Source organism: Ranitomeya imitator, chromosome 3, assembly GCF_032444005.1.
Source record: "Ranitomeya imitator isolate aRanImi1 chromosome 3, aRanImi1.pri, whole genome shotgun sequence".
Taxonomy (NCBI): Eukaryota; Metazoa; Chordata; class Amphibia; order Anura; family Dendrobatidae; genus Ranitomeya; species Ranitomeya imitator.
This window is the reverse complement of record NC_091284.1, coordinates 784,482,686-784,505,293: the sequence shown is the minus strand read 5'-3', so window position 1 is coordinate 784,505,293 and position 22,608 is coordinate 784,482,686. Positions and strand designations below refer to the sequence as shown.

The following is a 22,608-nucleotide window of genomic DNA, read 5'->3' as shown; positions in this document are numbered from 1 at the left end:
CATCTTTACCTCCAAGGCCACAGACGTGTTTGGGGCACGTATACATACGGTAGTGTTCAAAATAATAGCAGTGTGTTCAAAAACATGGGTTAATCACAAAATAGTTCTTATTTAATCTAGTTTTTATTTACATGCATTCGGAACACTGCACACTGTTTTCTAATTCAAAACATGAAGAGAAATGAATATAATTTTTAACTACTTTTACAAAAAAAAGAAACATTGGGCTGTTCTAAAAAAAAATTGCAGTGTCTGCATTTGTCTTTACAAACTCACAATATGTACGTTATTGCTGTGGATTTATCATTCCTGTGAATCACTAACCCAATATTTAGTTGTTACCCACAGTTTTTTAGAACTGCTTTTTAGAAACTATGTTGCATAGAGTCAACCAACTTCTGGCTCCTGTCACCGGTTATTCCAGCCCAGGATGCTTGGACTACGTCACACACTTTTTGGGCATTTGTTGGCTTTATTTCAGAAACGCCATTTTTATGTCACCCCACAAGTGTCCTATCGGATTACAGTCCGGGGTTTGGGGTTATGTCCACTCCAAACCCTCAATTTTGTTGGACGCAAACCAAGATTTTGCTCATTTACTGGTGTGTTTAGGGTCGTTGTCTTGTTGAAACCCCCATTTCAAGGGCATATCCTCTTCAGCGTAAGGCAACATGACCTCTTCAAGTATTTTAATATATGCACACTGGTCCATGATCCCTGGTATGTGTATAAATAGATCCGGCACCAAAGTAAGAGAAACATGCCCATATTATGATGCTGGCACCACCATGCTTCACTGTCTCAGAGCCTACTGTGGTTTGAATGCAGTGTTTGGAGGTCATCTGATGAACTGTCTTGGACCCAAAAAAAGAACAATTTTACTTTCATTAGTTCATAAAATGTTTCTCCATTTCGCTTTAGGCGAGTTGATATGTTCTTTGGCAAATTGCATCCGCTTTGGGTCTTTTTTTAAACAGTTGGACTTTGCGGGGACTTCTTGCTAAGAGATTAGTGTCACACAGGCATCTTCTGTCACAGTCCTCACAGGTAACTTGAGACTGTCTGTGATAATCCTGGAGCTGATCATTGGCTGAGCCTTTGCCATTCTGACTATTCTTCCATCCATTAGAATGGTAGTCTCCAGATTTCTTCCACGTCTCTCTGGTTTGGCTTTCCATTATAAAGCATTGGAGATCATTTTAGCTGTACAGCCGATCATTGTCTGCACTTTTTCATAAGTTTTACTCTCTCCAATCAACTTTTTAATCAACGTACTCTGTTCTTCTGAACAATGTCTCGAACTACCCATATATCTCAGGCTTTCAAGGAGAAATGTATGGCCAACATGTCTTGGCTTCACCCCTAAATAAGGGCCACCTGACTCGCACCTGTTTCTTCACAGAAGGACTGACCTCACTAATTGACCTCTGCACTGTTATTATTTTGAACCTGCAGATCATGAATGCGGAGTCTGGTGGTTTTCTTAGAATCACCAAATGGTAAATTGTTTGACGTGGTAATATAATTTGTACCAAGAACAGTGATTAATCTGCTTAGTCATATTGTAGTGATATTATTTTGAACACTACTTTATCTGCCAATACAATACATTTGGGCCACTGTTGAGCAAATACTGTGGGTAAATTGGGAGATTATTTTTATGGAGATAGCCAATAACTGCACATGCACAGTTGACATTATACACACTGATGATTACTTGCACATGCTCAGTTGACATTATACGATCTGCTGATTACCAGCACATGATCAGTTGACATTATACACACTGATGATTCCCTGCACATGCTCAGTTGACATTATACGATCTGCGGATTACCAGCACATGATCAGTTGACATTATACACTCTGCTGATTACCAGCACATGCTCAATTGACATCATACACACTGATGATTCCCTGCACATGCTCAGTTGACATTATACAATATGCGCACATGCTCAGTTGACATTATACACACTGATGATTCCCTGCACATGCTCAGTTGACATTATACACTCTGCTCATTACCTGCACATGCTCAGTTGTCATTATACACAATGATGATTACCTGCACATGCTCAGTTGACATTATACACTGCTAATTACCTGCACATGCTCAGTTGTCATTATACACACTGATGATTACCTGCACATGCTCAGTTCACATTATACACAATGATGATTACCTGCACATGCTCAGTTGACATTATACAGTGCTAATTAGCTGTACATGCTCAGTTGTCATTATACACACTGATGATTACCTGCACATGCTCAGTTCACATTATACACACTGATGATTCCCTGCACATGCTCAGTTGACATTATACACTCTGCTGTTTACCTGCACATGCTCATTTGATATTATACGATCTGCGGATTACAAGCACATGCTCAGTTGACATTATACACTCTGCTGTTTACCTGCACATGCTCAGTTGACATTATACACACTGATGATTACCTGTACATGCTCAGTTGACATTATATACACTGATGATTCCCTGCACATGCTCAGTTGACATTATACACACTGCTGATTACCTGCACATGCTCAGTTGTCATTATACACAATGATGATTACCTGCACATGCTTAGTTGACATTATACACACTGCTGTTTACCTGCACATGCTCATTTGACATTATACGATCTGCTGATTACCAGCACATGCTCAGTTGACATCATACACTCTGATTACCTGCACAGTTGACATTATACACACTGATGATTCCCTGCACATGCTCAGTTGTCATTATACACTCTGCTGATTACCTGCACATGCTCAGTTGACATTATACACTCTGCTGTTTACCTGCACATGCTCATTTGACATTATACGATGTGCTGATTACCAGCACATGCTCAGTTGACATTATACACACTGATGATTACCTGCACATGCTCAGTTGACATTATACGATCTGCTGATTACCAGCACATGCTCAGTTGACATTATACACTCTGCTGATTACCAGCACATGCTCAGTTGACATTATACACACTGATGATTCCCTGCACATGCTCAGTTGACATTATACACTCTGCTGATTACCAGCACATGCTCAGTTGACATTATACACACTGATGATTCCCTGCACATGCTCAGTTGACATTATACACTCTGCTGATTACCAGCACATGCTCAGTTGACATTATACACACTGATGATTCCCTGCACATGCTCAGTTGACATTATACACTCTGCTCATTACCTGCACATGCTCAGTTGTCATTATACACAATGATGATTACCTGCACATGCTCAGTTGACATTATACACTGCTAATTACCTGCACATGCTCAGTTGTCATTATACACACTGATGATTACCTGCACATGCTCAGTTCACATTATACACAATGATGATTACCTGCACATGCTCAGTTGACATTATACAGTGCTAATTAGCTGTACATGCTCAGTTGTCATTATACACACTGATGATTACCTGCACATGCTCAGTTCACATTATACACACTGATGATTCCCTGCACATGCTCAGTTGACATTATACACTCTGCTGTTTACCTGCACATGCTCATTTGATATTATACGATCTGCGGATTACAAGCACATGCTCAGTTGACATTATACACTCTGCTGTTTACCTGCACATGCTCAGTTGACATTATACACACTGATGATTACCTGTACATGCTCAGTTGACATTATATACACTGATGATTCCCTGCACATGCTCAGTTGACATTATACACACTGCTGATTACCTGCACATGCTCAGTTGTCATTATACACAATGATGATTACCTGCACATGCTTAGTTGACATTATACACACTGCTGTTTACCTGCACATGCTCATTTGACATTATACGATCTGCTGATTACCAGCACATGCTCAGTTGACATCATACACTCTGCTGATTACCTGCACAGTTGACATTATACACACTGATGATTCCCTGCACATGCTCAGTTGTCATTATACACTCTGCTGATTACCTGCACATGCTCAGTTGACATTATACACTCTGCTGTTTACCTGCACATGCTCATTTGACATTATACGATGTGCTGATTACCAGCACATGCTCAGTTGACATTATACACACTGATGATTACCTGCACATGCTCAGTTGACATTATACGATCTGCTGATTACCAGCACATGCTCAGTTGACATTATACACTCTGCTGATTACCAGCACATGCTCAGTTGACATTATACACACTGATGATTACCTGCACATGCTCAGTTGACATTATACACACTGATGATTGACTGCACATGCTCATTTGACATTATACGATCTGCTGATTACCAGCACATGCTCAGTTGACATTATACACACTGATGATTACCTGCACATGCTCAGTTGACATTATACGATCTGCTGATTACCAGCACATGCTCAGTTTACATTATACACTCTGCTGATTACCAACACATGCTCAGTTGACATTATACACACTGATGATTACCTGCACATGCTCAGTTGACATTATACACTCTGCTGATTATCTGCACATGCTCATTATACACTGTTTTAGATGACCTAAAACTCCTGTGAAAAACACAGAATTTTGCTGTCTCAACAAAGTGAACAATATTTCTGAAATCTCATGCTCACGTGTTCTTCTGGCTACGTCTGCACCCACATAGACTGTAATGGAGAGTGAGTAGGCATGCAAGGCCCTTTTTATTCTGGGAATAACGACTGGAAATAAATGAACGATTCCAATCACGAGGTCTTGTACCTTGAGTTCTTCGGTAGGAATAACAACATCCTGCAGATTCTTCAGTTTAGTGATGGGCTGATTTGATGGGATGGGTATTCCTTCTATGGTTAAGAAGACATGGATATTATTAATTGATGTAGATGTCTAACTATAGAGTGTTTTCTCGAGTCCGGTTACGAACAGTGTGCGCTGTACTTACTGCGCTGATTTTTCCACTGTTTGGCATCCAAGTTTGCTAATATTATGTATGCATCACAAAGCCGCTCGACATCAGCTACCATGTGAGGCCTGCGTTTCTTTATGGTGTTCACTATATTGCATGCAGCTTCCATACGATCCTACATGGAATACACAAAACAAACACAATCTAGTCCAATGCGGACAATAATCAGAATTTTATAATAACATGCAATTAGTAAATGGCTACCACGTCAGCAGTGCCTCACACCTCTCAATGCTCAATTAAGAGGAGACAGATAAAATCTTTAACCCTTATTGACCAAATGATGTAAATTTACATCACATGGCCACAATGTTTGTGGTATGGAGCGGCTTCAGGAGCTGAGCCCGCACCATACAAACCATCATCTGCCTTTAGAAGCAGCAGCCAGAGCTAGCTCCAATCTATGCTGCGTACCAATTTAAATTCTGCTGACAATCACTGACAGCACCATTAAATGGCTTTCATCATCCTCCCTTCACCTCCCGCCCCAATGAAATGGTTGCTGGCCAGAAGCTGTTGGGGCATGGAAAAAGTTGTAGTTTTGCAGGAAGATAAAGTTTTGGAACAGCTGAAGAACTGCAGATTGGAGACCATGGCTGTAAATGATTAAAGGGAATCTGTCACCCCACCCGGGACGTATATGACCTATTAATATGGGCATACAGATAGAAATGTTACACTAGTCCTACCTGTATGCCTCATATTAATGGTCTTTTTGTGGAGAAATGTTATGTTCTGTCTTTATGATAATGACTTCTCTGAAATCTCTGCCCCCTGTCCTCATTATAACACTACCCCGGCCCATGCACGTCGGTATCCTGTGCCATGTCCTCCCTCCACAATACGTACCTCTTCCTCCCTTCTGTGGGCACTGCATTCAGGGATTTTCTGTGCAGGTGAGTCACTGTGACCTCCGATATGTTCACCAATAATATGTGCTCCTCAATTCTTCCCTGCATAGTCATTGCTAGGAACTATGTGTACATAGTGATGACTATGCAGGGAAGAAGTGGGGAGAGCACCTAATCGGCGCGCACACTGGAGCGGAAGTCGCCGGCGCCTGCGCAGAACATCCTTGAGTGTAGTTCCCACAGAAGGGAGAAACAGGTATGTATTTCTGAGGGAGTGCAGGGTGCAGGATACTGGGGCCATAACTGACATACATGGGCAGGGATAGTATTGTAATGAGGACAGGAGGCAGGGATTTCTTCCAGGCACTGCATGCCATGGAGCCTGGAAGAAATCATTAGCATAAAGACAGAACATAACATTTCTATGTAACCCCTTCTCATGTACAGCACCATGGAATCAATGGTGCTATATAAATAAATAATAATAATTTCTCCACAACAAGACCATTAATATTGGGCATACAGGTAGGACTAGTGTAACATTTCTATTACCTGTATGCCCATATTAATAGGTTATAGACGTCCCAGAGGGGACAGATTCCCTTTAATAAGGTAAATGAAAAAAAAAGAAGAGCGCTACCTCATCAGTCTGTGATATCTTCTTTGGGGCATTCTTGGCAAGTCGTCCTCTTTTCACCTCCTCCGGCTTCAGTAACAGATCATCCTTGTCGGCATTTGCTAGAGCCAGTATAATAAAGAGAGTGTGGTATGGGTGATCCAGAGAGGTTTGGCTGATCACCTGTTAAGGAATGGAGAAGGTGGCAGGTTAGCGTACAAATTACTATATTAATATACGGTTGATGCAGCATTTGTTTTAGGAACACGGGGGTTTGAGTTAAAGGGTTTTTACCACAAGAAAAAAAATCCATCTTATCTAATAAGAGATCTTGGAAAAATAAAACACTGCTTAAATGGAATAAAATTGCAGAAATGCATTTTTTCTATTTTAGATGCAAGTATGCAGCCTGATCACTGAACTTCTAATATGCTTGTAACTGCAGAGTCGGTCCCCCAGCATGCGTCTCCTGATGTGGCCGAGCATGCGCACACAGAGAGCACAGACCCTCTACATGGGCCCAGGAAGACAACAGTGTTCTCATAGTAGGCTGTCAGATCTAGGGCCGAGCAGCCCAATGCAACCTTTTCTGCAGCGCTCATGACTAGATGCATAGGACACCCCCGTGCGCCCGCACTGGACACCGCCGTGAGCCCGCATAGGACACCTCCGCGCGCCCGCACTGGACACCGCCGCCAGCCCGCATAGGACACCGCCACGCGCCCGCACAGGACACCTCCGCACTGGACACCGCTGCAAGCCCGCATAGGACACCGCCGTGCCCCCGCACAGGACACCTCCGCACTGGACACCGCCGTGAGCCCATATAGGACACCGCCGTGAGCCCGCATAGGACACCGCCGCGCGCCTGCACAGGACACCGCCGTCAGCCCGCATATGACACCGCCACGTGCCCGCACAGGACACCTCCGCACTGGACACCGCCGCAAGCCCGCATAGGACACCGCCATGCCCCCGCACAGGACACCTCCGCACTGGACACCGCCGTGAGCCCATATAGGACACCGCCGTGAGCCCGCATAGGACACCGCCGCGCGCCTGCACAGGACACCTCCGCACTGGACACCGACGCAAGCCCGCATAGGACACCGCCGCGCGCCCACACAGGACACCTCAGTACCCCCGCACTGGACACCGCCGCGCGCCTGCACAGGACACCTCCACACTGGACACCGCCGCGCGCCCGCACAGGACACCTCCACACTGGACACCGCCGCGCACCCGCACAGGACACGTCCGCACTGGAGGCCACCGCTTGCCCACACAGGACACCTCCGCGTGCCCGCAAAGGACACCGATGCGCCATTTAGTCGTACATCTTCATCACATGTTGCTGCGTACTGCATGCTGCCGGCTCAGGAGCGGAGCCAACTTCATATCCGGCAGATGCTAGCTGTGTTACACAGCTGCATCTGAAAGTAAGAACAGAGGACGGAGCTCAATCAGATCACTGCTGTTAAACCTATAATTTTTCTAGTCTTCACGTGCCCTCTTAAATTTTCTGTCCCATTTATCCCAGGAGTATTATAAATATTACTGTGCTGCGGCTTCTGAGCTGCCCTAGAATTACATTAGTGAGCACTTCATGGAAATCCTGTCTCCCCATCTTCTTGGTCCCCATACGAGCAGCCAACTGGTACATCAGAGGGAGGAACTTGTAGGACGGGATCTTCTGGGAATCTTTCTACAAGAGAAACATGACAATATGAAATAGGGAGCTGGTCCATATACAATATATGTCACCTATGTACAGGCTTATTTGCCAACTATCCCAGGATTTCCCGATACTCCTGGTGCAGAAGGGGAGAGGTGTATGTAAACCCCAAAAAGTTGTGAGTTATGGGGTGTACTCTCAGGAAGTACTGAGGTGTCCCAGGAAATGTTGTAAACCATACTGAAACCCCTACTGATAATGATAACAGGGTCCCATATGACTGAACAGTTATCAAACAAGTTTTCTTATTCTAAGTTACCATAGACTTATGATAAATAATTATAAATAAATAATTAGAATTCTATATCCACATTACAGCCTGCAGGAAAAGAATAGTAGAGTACTATACTCTAATATGTCATTCACTTCTAAAAGTTTTAAGAGGATCTGTCACCTGATTTTACGACAAAAACAACCTAAAATCATTATTAAGTGGCTCTCTTAAACCTGATGCAGCTGGTGTGCTTACTGTGAAAATCCATATCACAATTGCTGTATAATAATTTTTTTAAGTTTTCCTTGCCTAAAAAGAATATTAGCATTTTGCAAGCCCAGCCTTGGACTCCTAAAACACTGATCTTAGTATAAGCCATTCTGGCATCAGTTTTCAAAATAAATACATCAGTCTCATCAGATCTACTGTAAGATAAACTAGTAATGTATGGGAGTTTTCATTATAAAACCTGGTGACAAATGCTGATTTTTAGCAATTTGATTTTTTTTTTTACGTTTTCTATTCTGCTTTTTCAATGTTATTGCTTTAAAAAAAAATTCCATAAAGTTTACAGCACTAATGCAGAACTATGTGTCTCCATGGAAGCAGACAACAAACCCTATGTAGTCAGATATTGCAGTCATACTCTTTTTTAACTGTCCCCTACGTCTTGTAAATAGACAAAATGTAAGTTATCAAAAAATGAGGTCCAGTTAGAACAGAGTATGACTGCAGGATCCGACTACACAAGGATTGTTGTCTGTTTCCATGGAGACACATTTCTCTGCATAGCAGTTCTAGTAGCGGTCCTATCTGTTTTATTCCTCTTGGTCAACACATTAGGATTACAGGTTAGACTTGAAAGACCCTTTTCAGTTTTGTTGTTTCCCGACCATATCAACTATGTAACTAAGATTGTGAATAAATGCTATTTTGCATAATTCAAAAATTCTATGATTTATTATATTACGGCTATTATAATAAAATAAACTGTGTGATGATACTCAAGTAAAATTAAAGAATTACATTTTTACTTGGGTAAATTTACTTTATGGTCCCCACATGGCAGGAATACTCAGACATTGGGAAAATTGAAAAAATCGAATTTAACATTACGGTGAAAAACTAACATCATCAGATACCTTCATAATGCTATTCACTTCTGGTAATCCGGAATTCTCCAACCAAAGGGAACAAAGGCGGAAAATCCACATGTCATGTTCCTCTCCGGACACCAGGCAGTTGATGTAGTTCCTTATTGCTGTGCAGAGAAAGTTTTTTCTGTCCTCCTTCAGAGCAGAAATCGCACATTCATCTAATTCCAGTTCTCGCTGAACCTTTACAGTGTATCTGAATGGCAAGAGGACCACAATGGTTGTTACTAATTGTCACAGATGTCTCTCTGTGGTGTCACTAATTTGTCATGTGCCCGCTCTCAGCACGTGACTTGAGGTTGTGTCTGCCCTCTCCCAGTCCAGCATTCAACCTCTGTCCTATGCTGTAATGGGAGCACAAATCACACACCCACCCAGGCCACACACCCGCTCATACACGCTGCCACCACTCACCGAATACATGGGCGATGAGTCCCGGAAATACTACTAATACTGTCCACGACTCATAAGGCTCACACAGTTTAAGGCTATGGATTCTTTTAGAACATTCAAGGTTCAACTTGTTAAAGTTTTATGCTTTAATACAAAAATGATTCAGTGCTTACAGTAAAAAAAAGAGATAAAAATATAATAAAAAGACATACAGGTATGCAAAACAGTATAAAATAAACAGGAGAAAACTTACAGGAACGTCTAACTTTGTAGTCTGCTTTCTGCTCCCTGAGGGGGGGGTGAATATGGAGTTGGTGGAACACATCAGCTTGCCAGGCTGCTCTCACATGTGAACACGATTCTATGTATACAGGCCTAATTTATAGATTTACTCTGAAGGTCAGACTTCCAGATCAGCCCCTCAGGCCAACACCATAATTGCTTGTTTTTGATTGGACCACGGCCGCTCCCCCAATGAATATATTATTTGCTCTGAGATTCCCTGTGTAAAAGTTCTCACAGATAGATGGTGTCAGGCTGTAATTGACATCTCTCTTCAAAGAGCTAGGAGGTGTCAAGTGTTTCCCTTTTTCTTGGTTCACAGCACGATCTCCTGGCGAGAATGGAGACAGTAGTCTGCCTTCTCAAGATAAGTATGCTGTGACCTTTGTGAGGCCTTCAGTTTCAGGACAGATGTTCAACTACTGCTAGTTACACATATAACCCTAGACATATGTCACTACAAACATATAGATATAAACATATTTCACCACAGTAATGTTCAGATACCAACCAGAAGGCAACTGGTAAAGAAAAGAACCAATACAGCCCCATTATAATCCATAATTTACCACTATGTTATATATTAATTCTCATAGGCCAGCTATATACCAGCTAAAAGAAGCCAAGGCTATATTGTATAAATGTTCTGTAAGACGCTGTTCTATAGATAAGATGTACTCACAGAAAAGAGACGCCTCCAAGTCTCCTGCGACCGAATTATCCTTGAAAACTAATAGTTGATTAATTTTTGGCCTATGAATTGTTTCCTTATTACTGATATCAACATTCTTTGGTCCGGGCATGTGCAGAACTTTAACATTTAAATACTGCACCCCAATGCAACAGTTCAGATCCCCATCCCACATTCATATGTGTCCCGTAGACGCCTTTTATATTTTATCTTTACATATCTTTTTTAATTGAAAACTTTAATCAAAATAATTTTCCAAATCAACTGTGAAGATCTTTGCCGGGTTGGATTCTCCATATCACAACCTTAGAAGTTGAATATATTACTCCTTTTGAAAATAAGATAAATTTGCATATATCTAAAGTATTGTTCTGCTTCCAAGTATCCCACTACCAGGAGCCCCCACTTAGCTGAATTACATGTAGTATAGCAATACCCGGGATACGAGTATTAATGAACTGAACAATTATACTTCGCTCCGTGGTCCCACCTGGAATCTGACACCTTTTCTGCACTTGTACGACATCCAAGTTCTATCCTACTATATACCACAGATCACAGCCAGTGCTGGAGTAGGGAGCACATACTGTACCAGCACCAGTCAAAAGTTTGGACCCATCTATTTCTGAAACAGTTTTCCTTGTTCTTATAAGCTATGCGTACATTGTAGATTCCGACTGAAGGCACCAGCACCACAAATGAACACACATGGAAACAATAGTAAAGAAATATTTGTTAAACAGAAGGAGTTCCCAGAGGCACCTTGCTGGCTGCTTTCCTTCACTCTGTGGTCCTACTCATCAAAACCATCTCAGCTGGATTGAGAGTTGGGCTGTTGTGGAGGCAGAGTCACCCGACGCGGCCTCCATCCCACCCTTTCTTGGACACACAGTCCTTACATTGTCTGGAAGTGTTTTGTGCAATTGTCCAATCGCAACACAAACCAGATGGGATGGCATATCACTGCAGAATGCTTTTGTAGCCATGCCGGGTACTATACCTTGAATATGGAATAAAAATTACAGCCAGTGTTCCCAGCAAACAGCCGCACACCATCACCTCTTCTCCTTCATGCTTCATGGTGGGCACCATACAAGTAAAAGTCATCTAATCACCATTTTGGAGTCTCACAGACATGATGGATTGTATCACAAATTGCAAATTTTGACTTATCAGACCTCAGATTTTTCCTGATCTAATGTCCATGTGCTCCTTGGCCCAAGCAAGACTTGTCTCTTTCTTTGCTGTCTTCAGCAGTAGCTTCTTTGAGGCAATTCGGCCATAAAAGCCTGCTTCTCACAGACTCCTATGTACTCTTATTTTTCAGATGTGACTACTACCTGATGTCTAGGCATCACTTTTCAGGGTTGTTATCCAAGGTGTGGTAAAATTAGCATTTTCTGAGGCTGGTAACTCTGATGAACTTATCCTCTGCAGCAGCAATAATTCTTAAGGTACCTTCACACTAAACGACGCTGCAGGGATCCAGACAACGATACGGATCGCTGCAGCGTCGCTGTTTGGTCGCTGGAGAGCTGTCACACAGACCGCTCTCCAGCGACCAACGATGCCGGTAACCAGGGTAAACATCGGGTTACTAAGCCCAGGGCCGCGCTTAGTAAGCCGATGTTTACCCTGGTTACCATCCTAAAAGTAAAAAAAACAAACGCTTCATACTTACCTTCCGCTGTCTGTCCCCGGTGCTGTGCTTCTCTGTACTGGCTGTGAGCACAGTGGCCGGAAAGCAGAGCGGTGACGTCACCGCTCTGCTTTCCGGCTGCTGTGCTCACAGTGACTGCAGGAAAGCACAGCACCGAGGACAGACAGCGGAAGGTAAGTATGAAGCGTTTGTTTTTTTACTTTTAGGATGGTAACCAGGGTAAACATCGGGTTACTAAGCGCGGCCCTGCGCTTAGTAACCCGATGTTTACCCTGGTTACCAGCGAATACATCGCTGAATCGGTGTCACACACGCCGATTCAGCGATGTCAGCGGGAGAGCCAGCGACCAAATAAAGTTCTGGCCTTCTAGCCCCGACCAACGACATCACAGCAGGATTCTAATTGCTGCTGCGTGTCAAACTGAACGATATCGCTAGCCAGGACGCTGCAACGTCACGGATCGCTAGCGATATCGTTTAGTGTGAAGGTACCTTTAGTCTTCCCTTACAAGGGCGGTCCTCAAGAGTGCTAGTTTTTTCATAGAAATTGGTGCTTTTCATGATGGCACTTGAGGATACTGTCATGTCGGACGCTATTCACACTAGGGCGTCCGACAGACAGCGGTAGTTCCACATTTGTCCACTATACGCTCAGTGGCGCCGGCTAGATTTTATCCAGGTTATCCAGGGTTAATCTGGTTGGAGGCTGGGTCACACCCGTGGCCTTTAAATAGTCATTCTGGACTTTGGGCGTCGCCGATTATAGCTTGTGTCTTGTGCCTGGTGATCTCGGTCTGGAGTGGTGGTCTAGGAGTTGAAGTATCGTATCTGGTGGTGTATTATCCTTTGTCATATTTCTCCTTCCTATATTTGTGTTTATTTTTGCCCTGTGCACATTATAGTGTTTTCCTGTGTGTCTGCGCGTGGTGCGTTTTCAGTTTTCCCTGTCTGTACTTTCTGTGTAGGTTGGTGTGTGGTCTTATCACTGGGTGGCGGGTGGAGATTTCAGCATAGGGCTGAAACAGGAGTTAGGGTCAGGCCTGGCGGCCCAGACAAGCACACCATCAGTGTAAATTCTGGGAGAGGGACAGACAGGGTTTTCCCTAGTCTGAGGGATATCGCAGGGGCCCGGGTAATCAGCTTTAGTCTACCCAATACCCCTGTGACAGATACCTTCAAGGATCTAGCAAGTTTTACAGAATGATTGACCTTCGGGTTTTAAAGCAACAATGGACAATGGTTTCGGTTTACTTAGTTGAGTGGCTTCTTGCCATATTCTGGCTTGTAACAGATGCGGAATAGGGCTCAACACTGTATGGAGCTGTGTATCAGCACTGCCTCAGCAGAAACTTTCTGAAAGCTGGCGATTGCACAAATTAATTCCCAATAAGGCATACCTGTTCATTGGAAACCATTCCAGGTCATGATCTGATGAAGCCGTTTGAGACTGACAAGGGGGTGTTGTAATCAGAACAAAAATGAGGTACCTAGAGGAATCTAAGTTGTAACACATATTTTTGTTTGTATCGCACTTTGCATGTGTGTTCATTTGTGGTTTTGCTGCCTTCAGTCTGAATCTACAATGTGCACATTCCAAGAACAACAAAGAAAACCATTACATGACATGTCCAAATTTTTGTTTGGTATTATATCTACAATATGTGTATACACACACTTTATGAGGCATTCTGACAGTATTTTACAAACATCAGTAAAATCCTCCCCGCTGCACTGAACAAAGTGCATTTCACACACTGTAAATGCAGATGCATCGTAAGTAGAAAAAGGTAAAAGAGAAATGTAGCTGTTTCCTAGTAGAAAACTCTATAATATACTCCTCCATAGAGGTCTGGTATTAGCTACCACTTTCATATGGACAGCTAGATAAGCGTACTGCTGGGGTTTCTTTATTTCGCTGCACTCTCCCTTGGTTCCTTAGGCGGTTCGTGATACACTCGACAGCCTTTTAGGGAGCTAGGTCCGAGCGGTCAGCTCTAGCTTTCTCAAGAGTTTATCCTGGTTGCTCTGTAGTCGCTAGGGCTTACTTTATTGTATACTTTATAGGATTATAGGTGCCACAGGATATGAATTTCCAAAGGAAGGTATTTAGGATAAAACTTTTATTAGGCAACGCGTTTCGAAGGCAAACGGTCTTCTTCAAGCCAAAGACAAGATGGTTGTAATGCCTTTGAAACGAGTTAGATAGTAAGTTTTATCCAGGATTGTGGAAATTCATATCCTGTGGCGGCCATAACGTCTTAGCTTTTTTTTTATTATTCCTGATCTCACAATAATTGACTAGCAGTCATGTAATGTATGGATGAATCTATACTGGTACGAGATGAGTAACAACATTGTGGTCGCCTGGTTGTCAATTAAATTATTTTGTGAACAGATGCCACAAAATATATAGTAGAAATACAAGCCTCAAATGGGCAGTGCGGTCATTTTTAAAAGGGTTTATCCAACCTTTACAAATATTTTTTAAAACAAACACAATCTAATATCACTTCATAGGTGACCTAGAGATAATGAAATGTATTGTTGTTTATCCACCTGTTAGTCTCGACCTTGTGATGTCTCATTAATTCCACTTCTTCCTTTGCCTTTGCCAGTAACGCTTGCTTGTTTTCAAATTCGGAAGATTTCATATAATTATCGATTCGCTGATACTGGGCATCTGAGAAACGAGCTAATGACAGAAAGGCCTTCATCCTGCCTTCCTGCAGGCGGTCACAGCTGCCTGTGCTGTAGCTCTCTGCCACTTCCACTGCCTGCAGAGGGAGAAAACAAGGTCACCGGTTCCGGCCATCGTTACACAATGCGGGGACAAAATATATTCAGGACTCCGCCTTTCCTAGGTCAAGTTCACACAAACGTATTTTCGGTCCAAATGTTGTCCGTGAAAAAAAATGGACAGCACTAGGAGCAACGTTACTCCAATCAGGAGGTGACTTACAACGTGAGCCAATAATACAGGGTGATTCACGTACTACTTTACCTTGAAAAATTGCTGTAACTGCTAAAAGAGACAATCTATCGTACTGAAATTTGGATGGTTCATGAGAAACTGATGTTCTAAAGTAGGTGTTGAAAATGTCCATGCGTTCACATTCAATCAGGCCTGGACACAGCATTCCATATTGTTGAATGTATTCCGCAAACGTCTGGGGTCATAGCCTGAATTTCTCGCTTTATGTTCTCTCGGAGTGCCTGTAATGTTCATGGTTTGTTACTGTTACTTGATCAGGCCCTTTCAATTCCTGAATGACGTGACTCTGTACGAGCGATCACGTCCTTTCTTGGCCGCTCGTTCACATGTAGAAAATGACATGCCTGTCTCCTGGGGAAGCTTGTGCAACGATTTACGTGGAAATGCCAGAAGTCACTGTTTCACCACTTGAATTGTTTCCTCAGACATTTTCGGACGTCCGGCATCATGCCTATCCAGTAATGTTACTGTACGTTCCAGCTTATTCGCCAATGACAGAATACACAGTTTGGACGGTGGATTTCGACCTTCAAACCTCTTTAGAAATTCACTTTGGCACCAGATTAAGGACTCCGTTTCCAATAAGTTTTCACAATGAAAATGTGCTTCTCCAAACTGTATCTGTACATTGTAAACAAATGAAGAAAGAATACGGTAGGAGTGAAATGCAAGCACCACACAATCTACCGACACACAGAGGTGTGCAAGTCTATCTCATAGTGGAGACAGCGAGGTGACAAGTCGGCGAGGCCAGTCGGCACAAGGATATTTTTGTTGCTGTGGTTCGTTGCTCTCTCACTTCTCATGAACCAAAGTATACATATAGTCCAAATTTCAGTACGCTTGACAGTGTCTTTTAGAAGTTACAGCAATTTTTCCTGGTGAAGTAGCGAGTGAATCACCTTGTAGAATCCACACTGTCATTTCCTACTAGGTAACAATTGCCGCTTTGAGTTTCTAAAGTTTAATTTTACAAAACTTAAAGGCAAGAAATTTGCAAATACCAGGCTAAGGCAACACATGCTTCACTACAGGATATTGAAAATCCACACCCCCTGAGGAAGCGGTGAATTGAACGTGAAACGCGCGTCGGGGTACGTGGCCGAGGCAAAGGCAGGATTAACCATTGTTATGGGTAAATAACCATTTTTCTATTTCACATGATAATGTATTAATTACAGGTTATGCAGCATGGAATGGGGATTATTATATTGACACTGAGTTGGACAGCTATGACACAGTTGTGTATGTGTGATATACTATAGCCCATTGCAGTAGATTACATGTCCTGCTGCTGCACCCCACACACATGTATATTTATCCTGTCCTTTCTTCGGCCCTATTTTGCACCTGTGGATTAAATCATTCAGTAACTTAATACCCATGTACTGTATAGGTTGTACATATTTGTGATTTTGTCTTTTCAATTTTCCTTGTTAAAATAAAATTTTGATACTTTTATTGGCTATTTGGACTCGATTTTCTCATTGTTTAGAAGGATATTGAAAATGTTAGGGGCATTTTTATTTTCCATAGAAGCAACTGATGGTGGGGGGTGGTTATTTTGCAAGATTTTTAACATTAGCATGTCATGAGCCAAGCAGCGAACTGCTGTATAGAAATCAATGAGCTTGAAGAGAGCCGATTGGGATATTAGGCGTTAACTCCTCCTGGAATGTAACTACTGTGCTCACTCAGCTCCATGGAAACAAACTGTACCCTATGTAAGATAAAAGCTCTCATAGCAGGAGAATCAACAACAAATACAAAAAGCAAGTCAATTGCTAATTTGCTTATTGTCATGCTAACTAAAGCGAATTAATAACACGAGAACACCCCCGCTGTGCTTTGTTGCAGATGTTTTCTTCCTAAGCCCACATTTTTCAAAAATGTATAATTTGAAAAGGATCACCAAGCTACAACTTGACTGCTTTTAACACATCATACGAAGAGAGCAATTACCGGAGAAGGACATCATGGTCGGTGAATAGAAGGAACAAGGCAAAGAGGAAGATCAGCAACCTGATGGCTTGATACAATCAAGATAACAGCTGTAAAGGACCCATCTAGGCTTGCACAAGGTCGATCTTGCTACAAAGCGTTCAACCCATCAAGTCGCCATTGCTTGAGATTTAGCTGAAGGCAGTTATTAATAATAATAATTATTATTATTACTACCATAATTTGTGCCAAATCTCCAGCTCTTCTCCATATCTATGAAATGTGGGACCATGGTATTAAAGTTGCTGCTTCCAAATGTTAGATAACATTTTAAGACCAATGTGCGAAATGTGGCAAGTTAATGCAACATTTTTTAGAGGGCAAATTTATATGTATGTTAATTGGTTAACTTCCTAATGTTAGAAAAGAGCACTTTGTTGAATTTTCAGATCGATGTAGAATTTTGCCCAATTTTGACTTTTTAAGTCAGCTATGATGACAGAAATGTAATCATAAATATGTTGTAATTTATGCCAAAAGATTAAACATGCCACCTTTTACTCATCATTTTTAATTTTGGTCCTATAAATAGCATAAAATATTAAATGAATTTGGGTATTTCCAACAATAAATATTCTAGTTTTCTATTCAAATTTTGGCAATTTTGGCACAAATTCAATGATTGATGACTCTCAGAGAAGATTTAACAATCCATAGCATGCGGATTCCATCTATTGAAATCTCATCCATTTACCTTCTACTCTGTTCTGCTATGAATTTTTCATCCCCAAATCAGCAGCAATTTTGGCATATGTGATTATACCCTAATAATAATATGCCTCTCAGAAAATGCTGGGGATTATAGTATTTCAATTAGGACACATAAACACAATCTTTTTTTCTAATACAAGCGCCATCTGTGTTTTTGACGGATAGCGCTTGTACCTTTGACTGTCTATGGAGCTGTTCACATGTCCAATTTTTTTCTACGGCTCTAACAGTCCTTGTAAAATCGTAGAGACATGTCTGACATCAATTAGAGCAGGGGTCCCCAACTCCAGTCCTCAAGGCCCACCAACATGTCATGTTTTCAGGATTTCCTTAGTCTTGCCCAGGTAATAATTGCATCATCTGTGCAATGCAAAGGAAATCCTGAAAACATGACCTGTTGGTGGGCCTTGAGGACTGGAGTTGGGGACCCCTGAATTAGAGTATAGGATAAAAATTGGAAATGCAAATCTATAGGTCTGTGAAAAATATCAGGACTGCACTCGGATTCCATATGTGTGCTGTCTGATAGAAGATGGACCATCTCCCCCCTCATCAAACAAAAACTGACGAAACTCCGACTATATCCTGATGTCTGACAGACCTTACTCAAGCAAATCCTACCTTCTCCAGATAATTCTGCATAATGATTGTGGGACTCTCCAGACAAGTTTCTGCCAACCAGTTCCCACATAACCTCAAGCATTCAACATAAATCAGCTGAAGACTGGAATCATTCTCAACCTTGAAATAATAATAATAATAATAGTAATAATAAAAAAAAGTTAATGTAAAACCACATGTACAAACAGCAAAAATAGTCAACTCTAAAGCTTAAAGACAGTAATAATCAGTGGGACTGTACTTTCAATAAGTTCTACTTGAAGAGTTACCCATTTTTCAGACAAAATTATCTAAAAATATATTGAATCCGTTTTAGCTTTTTTTTTTATTACTATGGTATAATACTGACTAAGCTAAAGGGTGTACACGACAAGATGTTAAAGGAATTGTCTGGTCAAATAAGATTATTAGGTCATTAATATCAGATCCTGGGGGGTCTGACACCCGTTATCCCCACCGATCACTTGTTATTTGCTCTGGCTATAAACACTGAATGGAACGGCATTGCAGAGCTCAATTCACCGTGCAGCAGCTACTGCAGAGTGCTGCTGAATATGAGCTGTTCTTCAGCACCAAGCAGCAGCCACTACACATTGCTCCTTTCATTGTTTACATCCGACCGCAAGCAACAGCCGATTTTGGGGGTGCTGAGTATTGATGACCTGTCCCAGGGATACATACTCTATATAAGGTGCCTGGACAACCCCTTTAACACTTTTCTTGCCATCCCTGTAACAAGGTTTTAGCTTAATAATTCTTTTTTTCATAAATCATTAGTACATGTAAATGACAATGGTAGTTTCCGTTTTTAGGTGAAACAAACAAACTTTTAACGTCACCATATAAATTGTTCCAGGTTTATACATTACATTAACAGATGTTTTGGGTTTTATTTGTATCAGGCACGCTTTAAAGAGGAGATGAAACTGAGAAAATGATCGCTCTCCAAAATGTTCCTCCTAAAATTCTTCAAAAACATTTCCTTTTCAATTCCCTGAGAAATCAACTTTTCTGTTTATGAGTTGTTTTAAATAGTTTATTTTTCTAAAGAGGTACTGAAAAACAAAAAGTTAAAAAAAAAAAAAAAAAAAAAAGAACGTGCATGTGACTTTTTTTAAATTGATTTTGATAAAATCAGCTCTAAACTAGGCACCGGCAAATCAAAAGGCTGGAAAAAAATCTCTTCCAAAATTCTTTCACACCACTTTGGGTAAATAAAAAAAAAAAATCCCCCTTAAAAATAGGATTTTTGGTTGCTTACCGTAAAATCTGTTTCTCAGAGCCTCCATTGGGGGACACAGGAACCATGGGTGTATACTGCTGCCACTAGGAGGCTGACACTATGCAAATAAAAAAGTTAGCTCCTGTTCTGCAGTGTACACCGACTGGCATTAAGCACTTCAGTTAGTGAGAAAGCAGTAGGAGAAAAAACAGGAAGGTTGAACAACATAACCACAAACATGAGAACTGTAAACGTGAGAACAGAAACAGAACAACATGGGAGGGTGCTGTGTCCCCCAATGGAGGCTCCGAGAAAGATTTTACGGTAAGCAACCAAAAATCCTGTGTTCTCTATCGCCTCTCATTGGGGGACACAGGAACCATGGGATGTCCAAAAGCAGTCCCTGGGGTGGGAAAAACAGGCTTCCATCAGGTCAGAGGAGCGAACGTGTGGATGGAAGACCAGGTTGCCGCTTTGCAAAGCTGTAGGGCGGAAGTCCTGTGATGCACCGCCCAGGGAGGCGCCGACTGCCCGGGTAGAGTGAGCCTTAATCCCAGGAGGGGGCACTCTGTTCTTGACCCGGTAAGCCTCCAAAATTGCCGTTCTGATCCAGCGAGCAATAGTCACCTTGGAAGCCGGCAGGCCTCTACGCGTGCCATCAGGAATGACGAAAAGAGAATCCGTCTTCCGGAAAACGGCCGTTCTAGCCAGGTAGATCCTCACTGCCCTGACAAGGTCCAGCTTGTTCAACGACCGCTCCAGAGTGTGAGTCGGAGCTGGACAAAAGGAAGGTAAAATGATGTCCTCGTTGAGGTGGAAACCACCTTAGGAAGGAAGGAAGGTGGAGGCCTGAGGACCACCTTATCCTGGTGGATAACCAAGCCAAGAAAGGAGGTCGGCAAGAAAGGGCCGCCAACTTGGACACGCGGCGAATAGAAGTGATGGCCACAAGAAAGGCCACCTTCCGAGATAGACCTGGCAGGGGAACGTCCCATGAGGCTCAAAGGGGGAACCCCTCAAAACTTCCAGCACCAGATTTAAATCCCAAGAATCCACCGGGGCCCTGTACGGAGGAGCCGCATGGGTTACTCCTTGAAGGAAGGTCTTAACCTGTGGTCGAGAAGACAACGTCCTCTGAAAAAGGATAGAGAGCGCGGAAACCTGGCCCTTTAGGGAACTAAAAGCAAGGCCCGAATCCAGTCCTGCCTGAAGGAAGGCCAAAATGGAAGGCAGGGAAAAGGACATGGGTGAACCGCAGTTGGACTCGCACCAACGGAAGTAAGCCTTCCAGGTACGATAGTAGATCCTGGAGAATGAAGGCTTCCTAGCCTGGATCATGGTGTGAATCACCCGGTCCGAAAGGCCCGACGCTTTCAGAACCACGGTCTCAACAGCCACGCCGTTAAACTGAGCGACCGAGAATTCGGGTGGCAGATCGGGCCCTGAGACAGCAGATCGGGCCTGTCTGGAAGGCGCCAGGGGGCGTCCACGAGAAGGTTGACGATCTCCGCAAACCAAGCTCTCCTGGGCCAATCTGGGGCGATCAGAATGACCGGCACCCCTTCTGCTTTGATCTTTTTTAACAGTTTGGGAAGCAAGGGAAGGGGAGGGAACAGATAGGGCAGCACGAACTGTGACCAAGGAATGGCCAGAGCGTCGACGCTCATGGCAAGAGGATCGCGAGACCTGGAGACGAACTGCGGGACCTTCCTGTTCATTTGGGACGCCGTGAGATCCACATCTGGAGTCCCCCATCGAAGACAAATCTGATGGAAAACCTCCTGATGCAAGGACCCGTCCCCTTCCGCGAGGCCCTTGCGGCTGAGGAAGTCGGCGGCCCAATTGTCCAAGCCGGGGATATGCACCGCAGATATCACCAGAACTGTTGCCTCTGCTCAGAGGAGGATCTTGGATACCTCGGCAAGGGCCAAGGAGCTCCGAGTCCCCCCTGATGGTTGACATAAGCCACAGCCGTGGCATTGTCTGTCTGGATCCGGATTGGAAGGCCCCTGAGAAACCTTTCCCAGTGACGAAGGGACAGAAAAATGGCCCGGATCTCGAGGACATTGATCGGTAAAGTTGACTCCTGCGTCGACCAGTGGCCCTGTACAGTCAGGTGGCGAAACACTGCACCCCAGCCGAACAGGCTGGCGTCCGTCGTCACCACTTGCCAGTGACCTGGAAGGAAGGACCTGCCCTGGGAGACGAGAGGTGACGTGAGCCACCAGTTGAGAGACCGTTTGACCTGAGGAGAGAGACGGATCGGGCGGTCCAGGGAGAAGACAGACCTGTTCCATTGAGACAGGATGGCTTGCTGAAGAGGTCGCGAGTGAAATTGGGCGAAGGGAATCACTTCCAATGTTGCTACCATCCTCCCCAAAACCTTCATGGCCGATGGGAAGGAGAGAGACTGAGGGCCCTGAAGCAAGCGTACGTCCCGACAAAGGATGGATCTCTTGCCTTCGGGTAGGAAGACCTTGGTCTGAAGAGTGTTGAAGAGCATGCCCAGAAAGATGATGCGCTGAGAAGGAATAAGGCA

The 22,608-nt window shown here is 43.2% G+C and overlaps 1 protein-coding gene across 1 annotated transcript in view; it reads right to left on the bottom strand.

The window, feature by feature from the left end:
* ATM (ATM serine/threonine kinase) overlaps positions 1-22,608 on the bottom strand; it is a 237,502-nt gene that overhangs the window by 38,391 nt on the left and 176,503 nt on the right. Inside the window, exons 48-54 of the mRNA XM_069759148.1 lie at positions 18,848-18,967; positions 15,079-15,296; positions 9,485-9,692; positions 7,985-8,098; positions 6,418-6,576; positions 4,903-5,041; positions 4,722-4,804 (exon numbers count right to left, since the gene is read on the bottom strand). Of these exons, the coding sequence (XP_069615249.1) occupies positions 4,722-4,804; positions 4,903-5,041; positions 6,418-6,576; positions 7,985-8,098; positions 9,485-9,692; positions 15,079-15,296; positions 18,848-18,967 (1,041 nt within the window). The remainder of the gene's footprint in view (positions 1-4,721; positions 4,805-4,902; positions 5,042-6,417; positions 6,577-7,984; positions 8,099-9,484; positions 9,693-15,078; positions 15,297-18,847; positions 18,968-22,608) is intronic.